The sequence below is a fragment of the Caretta caretta genome, chromosome 10 (genome assembly GCF_965140235.1).
Source record: "Caretta caretta isolate rCarCar2 chromosome 10, rCarCar1.hap1, whole genome shotgun sequence".
In the NCBI taxonomy this organism is placed as follows: domain Eukaryota; kingdom Metazoa; phylum Chordata; order Testudines; family Cheloniidae; genus Caretta; species Caretta caretta.
The window spans coordinates 31,913,671-31,924,832 of NC_134215.1; the positions used below are offsets into that span (position 1 = coordinate 31,913,671).

The following is an 11,162-nucleotide window of genomic DNA, read 5'->3' on the forward strand; positions in this document are numbered from 1 at the left end:
CCTGACAGGCACCTGTTCAACCTGCCTTTAAAAACCTCCAATGATTGTGATTCCACAACATCCTTTGGAAGCCTATTCCAGAGCTTAACTAGTTCAAAGTGTTTCCAAATATCTAACCTAAATCTTCCTTGCTGCAGACTAAGCCCATTATTTTTTGTCCTACCATCCTCTTTATAAAAAAGAGCCCTTAACATATTTAAAGACTTATCAGGTCTTCTCTCAGTCTTCTTTTCTCAAGACTAAACATGCCCTGTTTGTTAACCTGACCTGTGAGGAAAAGTTTTCTAAACCTTTTATCATTTTTGTTGCTCCTTTCTGGACTCTATCCAATTTGTCCACATCTTTCCTAAAGTGAGGCACCCAGAACTGGACACTACTCCAGCTGTGGCCTCTCCTATGTTGAGCAGAGCGGGACAATTCCCTACATACATACAACATTCTTGTTAATACAACCCAGAATGATATTAGCCTTTTCTGTGTTTGGTATCTGGTCTCCATTAGCCTTTTTAGTGAAGACTGAAGCAGTATAGGCATTAAACACCTCAGCCGTCTTGACATCATGTTAGCGCTCCTTTTTCGTTAAGCAGCAAACCTACAGTTTCCTTTGTCTTTCTTTTGCTCCGAACGTATTTAAATAATCTCCTCTTATTGTCTTTTATGTCCCTTGCTTGGTGTAATTCCTTTTATGCCTTATCCTGATTTTGTTTTTATCTCTGTGCTATTCTTTTGTAGAGAGAGAGAGAAGGTGAGCCACGTACTGGCCCAACTTCGGAGAGAGACAAAATTTCAAGCTTACACAGAGTTCTACAGGTCTGGGAAACGTACTCAGAGTACCACAGCTAAATGCAAGGTGGAACAGATGGATTAGCATAAGTAGTTAACAGAGATTTCAAGAGACCATTTAATATACTGGGACCCACACGGCAACACCACCACTGCTTAGTATACTTCCGTACTCCTCCTTAGCAATTTGTCTCTATTGCCACTTTTTGTAAGAATCCTTTTTGATTTTCAGGTCACTCGAGTCTTACTCCTCCTATCTTTCCCTCACATCGAAATACTTTGCTGTGCTCAATTTAATGATCTCCTTAAGAAATCCCCACCCAGGGATTTCCCTAGACCCACCCCGGGGGGGGGGGGGGGTGTGTACAATTTTCCCAACACTCCCCCCCTCCCCGCCCAGTTATATGTAGTGTTGCCAATTTAATCATTGGTTGGAAATTTGAATTGAAACTGAAACATTAATACACACTTTAAAAGCATATACAGAATTTGAGTATATACTTGTACCTGAGAAAGCATAATGGGTTTGAAAAGTATGAACAAAGACTAGCTTCCTCATATAGCTGTTATTTATGACAATATCAGGACATTTGTTTCGGCTACATTGGCCTACCTAACAATTTCAAATTGTTATTTATAAGCAAGGTCTGAATGAGCTCTCCCCTGACAGCTAGTGATGAGCTGGGGTGGACGTAAAGGCTTCAGGATCAGACTGTATTTACATGAACAAACTACTCTGCCTAGGTATCCAGCAGACAGAGCTGTGCTGCCCAAGTGATCCATTTTGGCTGGTGCTGGGTTACAAATCACTTAAGTATTATATGTGGGGGTCATGAAATGTTGTTATCCTTACTATATGAGTAAAGGGCAGCAGAACTGTACTTAGCCCGGCTGAATGAGGTCTCCCTCAGTGCTTAATTTGTGCTAGGGCTTGCCAGTGCTGAGCCCCAGCACCTCTAGGATTGGCAGTTCATAGCCCTGGGACCTCTGGGCTTCTCACATCAGTTATGAAAGTAACATAGGTTTCAGAGTAACAGCCGTGTTAGTCTGTATTCGCAAAAAGAAAAGGAGTACTTGTGGCACCTTAGAGACTAACCAATTTATTTGAGCATAAGCTTTCGTGAGCTACAGCTCACTTCATCGGATGCAAGTAACATACTTGCTTGAGCCCCAGCACGTCTTTCATTACAAATTAAGCACTGGTCACCCTCAACTGAACTGCACTCCCTAAGCAGGAGGTTTGGATGCCATATCCTAATAGAGAGAGAGAGAGAGAGAGAGAGAGAGAATGTGGGGCACAAGTGTTCTGCTTGGTGGTGTGGGCTCTGCCTAAGAGTCACAGGTACTATTTGACCTGCCCCTCTCTCCTGTTTACAGATAGAGCTGATTAGGCTTCATAGAGAGTCTTTTGGTTTGTTAAGTGACCACTAGAGCTGAAATCACTGATAATCAGATCTAAGTGCTTAGACCTGCTGTGGGACAGTGTTTCTGTGGAAGAGACAGCCCAGCCTGCACTAGCAGCGAGGTTCCCCCACTGAGAGCTGAAATCACTGAGAGCTGGGTGGAACCTATAGAGGCCGACTCGCAGAAGTCACAGTGGCAGCAGAAGGTGACAGTGCAGGGCCACTGAGGATGGAGCGGTAGAGTGAACAGTGGCACGAAAAACAACAGCAGCCAGAGCATTGGACTATGTTTTAGTGACTTTTCTCCAGAATGTGAGATGTGTGACTGGGAAACGTATATAAATATATGTTTCCTAGAAATGCATTTTTTGCCAAGGTCATTATCTCAAGAAGTCATTATCTTGGGGAGTTTCTGAACTAAACTTTTTTATTATTATACTTATTTGTAATGTAAGAACGACCGTAGTGGGTCAGATCAATGGTCCATCTATCCTATCATCCTATCTTCCGACAGTGACTATTCCCAGGGCTTCAGAGGGAATAAACAGAACAGGGAATCATTGAATGATCCATCCCGTCGTCCACTCCCAGGTTCTGCTGAACAGAAGCTAGGGACACTCAGAGCATGGTGTTGCATCCCTCCCCATCCTGGCTAATAGCCATTGATGGACCTAACCTCCATGAACTTATCTAGTTCTTTTTTGAACCCTGTTATAATTTTGGCCTTCACAACATCCCTGGCAAAAAGTTCCACAGGTGACTGTGCATTGTGTGAAGAAATAGTTCCTTTTGTTTGTTTTAAACTTGCTGCCTATTAAATTTCATTGGGTGACCCCTGGTTCTTCTGTTAAGTGCAGGGGTACATAACACTTCCTTATTCATTTTCTCCACACCAGTCGAGATTTTATAAGCCTCTATCATATCCCCTCTTAGTCATCTCTTTTCCAAGCTGAATAGTCCCAGTCTTTTTAATCTCTCCTCATATGGAATATGTTCCATACTCCTAATCATTTTTGTTGCCCTTCTCTGCACCTTTTCCAATATATCTTTTTTGAGATGGGGTGACCAGAACTGCACACAGTATTCAAGATGTGGGCATATCATGGTTTTATATAGTATAAGTGGAGGAGCTTGGTTTGCCAGACTGATCAGCTAAGCCAATACTGACAACCTATATGAAAAGGTTCCAAAATACCATGCCTCTGGACTACATCAACATGCACAAAGCCTTATAAGCCAGTCACTGTCAAAGCCAATTTTAAAAGAACTTAATGAGGCTGTTAAGAATGCTGGAGACACAACTCGGTTTCATGTGCTGTGTATTTATACCTGCCTACTGTATTTTCCACTCCATGCACCTGATGAAGTGGGTTTTAGCCCATGAAAGCTTATGCCCAAATTTGTTAGTCTCTAAGGTGTCACAAGGACTCCTCATTGTTTTAATTCAGTTTATGTGAACCAACATAGTTGTTGCATCATACTTTCTATTTAAGCAAGAAATACCACACACTACAAACCGGAGGCCAATGCTAAGTGCATTGTCACTTGTTAATCCTGAAGCTGGACACTGGTTTCAAATAAAATTGGCAAATGCTCACTATCTGTCTGCAAAAAACTCAGCTGACTCTCTAGAAGCATGCAGTGAACAGTGAAAGACTACGCAGCTGAAAAAGTGAAGAACTCTCTCACCATATTCAAAATATGTGCATACATGGCTGATGAATACACCAATGCAAATAGGCATCAAGTATTACATCATTATGTATGTTATCTTGATGTTAAATGCTTGTAAATTGAACTCCAAATAGATGGCTGCTTGTGCATTTGATGGGAGCTACAAACTTCTCTGGAAGACATAGTGGAGTCCTCTAGAGAGAAAAGTATAACCCAAATCTCTCCTATACACACTGCAGAGGCCATCTACTCCAGCTAGCGCTAGTATAAGATGCAGAATCTTCAAAAGACATTAAAAAGCCACACATTTAATGGCTTTTTTATATAGTTTTTTTCCAGCAAGAGTTCAAAAGGACTGAACATCTTGGAAACAAACAGAAGATACACTAAAAGGAAAGGAGTACTTGTGGCACCTTAGAGACTAACCAATTTATTTGAGCATAAGCTTTCGGGAACTACAGCTCACTTCATCGGATACATTGGGATTGAAGTTCAAATGAGTCCAACCTGGGAAAACTTGCTGGCTTTCTCATGAGCGATTCTTGGCTGTTGTCTTAAAATTACTGCAACCGTTATTACTGGCTTTAGAAAGTATCCACAAAGATAGGACAGATCTACGTAGTGAGGCTGGTGAACTACTTTTGTTACTAAGTTCAGAGAAGACTATTGCCATTCTTTCTCTTGTAAGTCTACTGTTGAAACCACTTGGGTCATTAAACAAGGTCATCCAGGCATCTGCTACAACAGTAGTAGATCTTTGTCCAGCAATAGAAGCTACCCTTGGATTAATCAGAGAGATGTCCATTGAAAATGTACTAGAAGAAGCAAAAACTTCAGTCCAGAAGTTAACTACTTATATGAAAGTACTTATATTGACTCCTTAAGTGAAGAGGACAAGAAGTGCTTGTTAAGCCAACTGAAAAAGTACACGGACTTGATTCTTACAAATATACAATAGCAATTTCTGGATTCTCAGCCTCCACGTAGCTTTTACAGATGCCCGTCTTATAAAAGACCTACAGTTGAGTGGAGTAAGGCACTACCAGCAATAAGGCTACTATGTGATCAAGACAGAATAGAGAATTTTGAACCCTGAGTGGAATATCATACGACCAACGAATGAAGATTTAACTTCAACTTCTTTATCATCGCTAGTGGTTCAACCCAATATTTGTGCTATGTTTCCTGGGATGAAAGAAGTAGAAATTCATCTCTTGCTATTCCCAGTCACAACAGCTACAGTTGAGCGTTCTTTTCCCACACTGAATAGAATTTTGTGTTCTGAAAGAAGTCGCCTTCTGCCTGATCATGAGCATATCATGAAGGACTGGAAGTAACAGACACACACACGCACGCACAAGAAGACACCAAAGAGTGCAAAATTACAACAAGAAACCAAGACGGATGTAGATGCAGTGCTTCAGAGTAGGCTTGAGTAGCCAACTTCAATTTCTGTGATGATTTTAAAACAGGAGTTAAACCTAATAAAATAGTTGTGGAACATTTTTCAGTTTTTATTATGGTGCCATACAGCCCACCTTTGCCTTCCCAGTCTCAATGCTCGTCGGCCCTCACCCCAATATTCCAACACCGCCCCCCCCACCCCCCAATTTCAATTCCTGGGGGAAAACACTGCCCCCAGCTCTCCTGAACTGAGATCTTCCTCTAAGATAGTCTTCCTTCGGGACCTCACCCACTGGCTCTCTGAGTTTGTCTGCTATTATGAAGGCCATTGTCCTTATTCCGCTGCTCTCCCTCCTTCTTCCCTTAGCCTCAGGAACTCCACCAACGCCTGGCCACTGGCCCCCTCGCCACTCCAGCTCAGCGCCCAAGTGGCTCCCTGCCCCTCAGCCTCAGCGCTGCCCGGCTACTCCCCAGGGCCAGTGGGCCGAGCCCAACCCCCGCCTCGCTCTTCAAAGGGGATTCGAGGCAAGCCCTTGTGAGTCTGGGAGGGGTCCAGCTCCCAGCCACGCTGCGGGCACCCGCGGGCCCAGCCCACACAGCGGTAGGGGCGGGCTCAGGCCGCCCTGCGTGCGACAAGGCCCAGAGGACGAAGCCCCGAGGCCTAGCGGCCCGCTCCAGCCTCGTGCGCCCGGCCGCCCGGCACGTGGCCCCGCGCGGTCACTTACCGGCCTGGGCGGCCGGGTGCTCCGGGCCCCGCGTGAAGGGGAAGCGGAAGAGCAGCTTGTTGCCGCGGCTGCCCGAGCTCACCAGGATCACGCTGATGGGGCTGGTACTCTCGCCCATCCCCCGGCGCCGGCTCCCCGCGAGGCAGCCGGCGGCAGCGCCACCCCCACGTCCCTCACAGCTCCCCGAGCTAGCGGCAGCCGCGGGCCATAGAGACGCCTCAGTTCAGTAGCCTAGAAGGGCCTTAAAGAAGCAACGGCTGGCGCACTTCCGGTTCCGCGCATGCGCCGCCAGATAGAGCTGCGGCCGCCTGGAGGCCGCGCTCTGCCGCCGGCCCGGGGTGTAGCGAGACGCGAGCGACGCTTTCCCTAGGGCTGGGCCCGCTCGTGCGAGGCATGAGACTGCCCCCCCCCCCCGCGGCTGTGCCGCGCCCCGGGCTGCTCGGGCCCGCACGAGACCAGGACGCAGGCCCAGCACAGACCCGTGCACAGCAGCCTGGGGCTCCGGGGCTACCCCCCGTGGCGCTGTCTCTGCGGCCTGTGCGTATCCTGCCGCTCAGACCCTGCCCGAGCCTGGGGCCTGCCAGCCTCTGCCGCTCCCAGCCCAGTCCGCGGGACCCCGCAGCCGGGCCGCGGGCTCCGGTTCACCCTCTCGCCCCCGCGTTGCTCGAACACCCGTTTGATTCTCCACCACGATTCCGTTCACCGGCCCAGGCCCTGCAGCGTCTCCCACCATCACCCAGCAGTGCCGCAGCGCCAAGCTGGAGGAAAAGACCTTGTAGACTCTACACTGAGCTGGGGGATTAACCACAACCAGCAAATACAAACTTAAACACACCAGCCCTGGTGTATACTAAGTGTTTCACATTGTGCTAATTAATATGTTATAACTGTGATTTTCCAGAGTACACAAACCCATGTGGCGAGCATTTCAGTACATCCCTGAATAATGTCTAGCAGAAGCATCACCTGTTCTTTCTGCATGCCTCAGCTCCCTTCCCCCAGTCCTGTGTCATTGCCTCTTGCTAACAGATCAGCCACCCAAGGGAGAGAATGCCCCCAGATACCCTGCCCTAGCACAAGGCCTGTGACCCTCACAATGGGACTCATTTCATACACTCCAGACTGAAATCCATGGGGGAGAATTTCCTGTATCAAAATGTGACAAGTGTCTGCTGATACTTCCTTTCCTTGGATATAGCATTCATTAGAACTGATCTTATTGCCCGAAGTCCACTGTTACGATCTCTGGCTTTCTGTGCACTGTGGGTCTGACCCTCTGATTTAGCTTTTCTTACCAAATGCAATCCCCGTTGTATTTATACCTTTCTCTAGATCATTAATGCAAACATTATTGCCTGTTGTAGGTCACTTGATACTACTCCTCTTACCCTTAATGTTTATTTTCAATTGTCTGTTTGCCAAACAATTTCCAGTTCATATTCAGGAATTTTAATTGGGGTCAGGACAATGTCCATTATCAGGGATTACAATGGAAAAGGGTCTGTATTTTCATCTGGATACCTTGCATAAAAACTCCTCGGTATCAATTTGCTATATACAGCTACTTTAAAAAAGACTAAGAAGCCTTTGAGCAACAAAGTAATAAATACTAAATATGGATTTAACGCTGCAAGATCCCCTTTCAGAGGTTGCATACAAAGAGAAATGGGTGGCCAGGGGGTGGATGGACACACTGCTGAGTGCTTTATCTGCCTTGCCATTCTCTGTGAGGCGGATGATAAAAATTGTAGCAAGAGCAGATGTTGCCCAAGTGAGATATTTGTTGGAGAGTGATTAAAGAGCAGGCGTATTATCTCCAAAGAGCATTATTTGTGTCCCAGAACTGTGTTAACTGTGCTACAATTTCACAGTTTGTCTTCTGTGAAGCAAAATATTAATTTTAAAAAAGATAAGAAATTACAGGTATGCTTGTCATTTACATCTGGGAGAGGCTGTAGTTAAATTCAAGCAAAAAGTCTAATAAGCCTGTTACAGGGTAGCTGATCCATCAGAGGCTCAGGCACCCAACCTACCTGAGGCAGGCTCCTCTAAGGAGAATGGACCAACTCAGCGCCACATGAGTAGTTAACTACCTAGTGGCTGGGTGGCAGTTAATTAGTTAAGGAACATCTAGGCCTAATAAAGGTTTATGAAAGCTCAGTCAGGGGCTCAGATCAGAGAAGAAGCTCCTAAGGAGAGGAAATTTGCAGGGGAGTTGGTTAGAGAGAGCTTACCAGGAAAGGGGACGTAGAAGAGTTGCTGCTGGGGAGAGCAGTTTGTAACCACTTTCATGCGAGATGGATGAGGTCATATAATTGGGACCGTGGGGTTTTGTTTTCCTGGTACCTCCACTCATGATATCACTGGACCCGCACTGCAGTCGTTACCCCAGATCTGGCCAGGATCTCTGCTTTCAGCTGGGGGTAGTCTGCCGCAGCCTCTTCAGGCAAATCATAGTAGGCCTTCTGGGCCTCCCCACACAGGAATGGAGCGAGGATGCCAGACCACTGTTCTCGGGGCCAAGCCTCCCGCAGGGCTGTCCTCTCACGGGCCAGGAGGTACACCTCTACGTCATCCTTCCGCGTCATTTTCTGCAGCCAATTGCTGGCCTGCATGATCTACATCCCATCATGGCCGCGGTTCAGCTCTGTAAGGGCCTTTACCTGGTTTACCAGTTCCCGCAACATAGCCCGGTCTTGAGCAGCCTGGTCCATCAGCAGGAGTTTAGTCTCTTGCTGTAGCCACTCTGCCTCCAGTTGGGCAGCTGCCTGGACACAGGTAGCCTCCTGCTGGGCAGCCATGGCTTGTATCAGTGCCCGCACTACCTCCTCCATTGTGGTGAAAAAAATTAAGAGAGACCCTCTCCCCCTTTTTTTTTTCCCAAACACCTTCCTTCTTCCACCGCGCTGTGTACAGCAAATCCCTCTTCTGACACCAGTTGTGACAAAGTTCCTCCTCTACCTTGGTGGGTCTTGCTCTTATTGGCAGATTTGCTCACCTTGGAACTTCATGGCAGCCCTCAGCTTGGCCGTTTTTCTGAATGCACAGTCCAGGTCGACTCCTCCTGTGTCTGACCAGGAGTTGGGAGGTTTGGGGGGAACCCGGGCCCGCCCTCTGCTCCGGGTTCCAGCCCAGGGCCCTGTGGAATGCAGCTGTCTAGAGTGCCTCCTGGAACAGCTGTGCAACAGCTACAACTCCCTGGGCTACTTCCCCATGGCCTCCTCCCAACACCTTCTTTATTCTCACCATAGGACCTTCCGCATGGTGTCTGATAACACTTTTACTCCTCAGTCTTCCAACAGTCCACGTTCTCACTCTCAGCTCCTCACACATGCACCACAAACTGAAGTGAGCTCCTTTTTAAACGCAGGTGCCCTGATTAGCCTGCCTTAATTGATTCTAACAGCTTCTTGATTGGCTGCAGGTGTTCTAATCAGCCTGTCTGTCTTAATTGTCTCCAGAAGGTTCCTGATTATTCTGGAACCTTCCCTGTTACCTTACCCAGGGGAAGGGACCTACTTAACCTGGGGCTAATATATCTGCCTTCTGTTACTCTACTGTAGCCATCTGGCCTGACCCTGTCACAATATATGTAAAATATATAGAACATGTAACAAGGTATTCTTTCTGTTGATACTCGCATGTGCACACACACACACAAACTACTCCTAGTGTTTAAAGATATAAGTCATTAAGTTGGAATCTCGTGGGGAGAAAATATATATATACTGTGCTTTGAAGATCTAGCACACTAATTGTTATGCATTATCTCTGCAGCTCAGCTTCACTTTTTACTTCCACAGGATCTTTGGCAAAATTGAGTTCTTGGTCCCCACAAAGGGAAATCCCATAATATATACACACACATGTAATCTGAGAGGTGAACAAATGAAGCATTGTCCTTGCTTTTCTGCTGACTGGAGGTCTTGACTCATTGCAGTTCTAGTGGTCAGGAGTTAATTGGAACAGTCACGGTTTGGTGCGTTTTGTTTTAATGAAACTCTGCTTCATACAAATTCCCTGGTAAAAATTCCCACCGTGCAAAGTATGGGGAAAAAAAGCACAAAAAATACAGTGGAGCTACACAGTAGTGAGCTGTGTCCCCAGCCAGCAAGCAAGGCTCCTGGGAAGAGAGGAAGACTCGTTCAGGTGTGAGGATAGTAGCTCGCAATTTGGACTTTGGCGAGCTGGGTTCAGTTCCTTGCTCCACATCAGACTGCTTGAGTCTTTTTGGGCAAGTCACTTAAGTGGGATCCCCAAGGGACTTAAGTGTTGCGACATTGAGCATCACAATGCCTAACTTTTAGGCACCTATAAAATCCAGGAAAAACACCGTCTATGAAGCCAATTTAGGCACCTCCATCCCCTGTACAAAATGAGCAGATAGATAGGCATCTTAGAATGCAAGCCACAAAGTCAGGACGCTAGGTGCAGAGCCATCTAAGCTAGCCAATGGCAGATGCTCACCAGAGGAGTGTGTGCTAAATCCTGCCCCTCTTAGAGCTAGGTGCCTGTCTCTGCTTAGTGAGCTGGTAACAGGAACCTGCTGCCTGGAATCAGGTGGCCTAGGTACCTAAGGTGTTTCTAGGGGGAATGAGTTGGGCAGTTGTCTTACTCCATAGAAAATGGCTAGAGGAGGAGATGCTGCCCAACTTATAACTTTTAGCCCTGTGGTTAGAACCTTGAACTCACAAGGTTCAATTCCCCCCTCTCTGGCAGTGGAGGAGAAAGGATTTGAAGGGGGATCTCCCCCTTTTCAAGACCATGGTTTAACCTCTGGGCTTTGGGAGAGTCTGATAAGTTGGGGAGGGGTGTTCCTCAGTGTCTCCTGTTGAAGTTGTTCCATTGTGGATAAATAATTAAATAGCCATTGAAACAGGGGGTCTGGACTCAGAGTCTCCCACCTCCCAAGTGGGTGCCATGACCACTCAGAGTCATTCCAATTCTCCCTCTCCCTCACCAATGACTATTTAAGTACTAATTTACAGGGGAACAGTTGTTGGGCCAGGGAGAAAGAGAGCATGCAAATTGGAATGGGTCTGTAGTCCAGTGGCTAGGACATCCAGCTGGGAAGAGAGATACCCTGGGTCTAACCACTCTTTCATTATTTAGCTACAGCTTCAAGAGGAGAGACTGCTGGGGCCCCACAGGTTAATAGGTCTTAAAGCCAGAA

General features: G+C 46.9%; 1 protein-coding gene across 6 annotated transcripts in view; it reads right to left on the reverse strand.

Annotated features, from left to right (window-relative positions):
- Nucleotides 1-6,241, reverse strand: part of NPRL3 (NPR3 like, GATOR1 complex subunit) — a 92,034-nt gene extending 85,793 nt beyond the window's left edge. For 2 of the 6 annotated variants that reach the window (XM_048865944.2, XM_048865945.2), the window contains exon 1: nt 6,072-6,233. Coding sequence is in view for 4 of the 6 variants with exons in the window: in XM_048865946.2 (XP_048721903.1) it covers nt 5,990-6,107 (118 nt within the window). In the remaining 2 variants the exon portion in view is untranslated. Of the gene's footprint in view, nt 1-5,989 lie in introns of all 6 variants that reach the window. The other 4 variants (XM_048865946.2, XM_048865940.2, XM_048865939.2 and 1 more) reach the window with 4 other exon arrangements.
- Between the last annotated feature and the right edge of the window lie 4,921 nt (nt 6,242-11,162).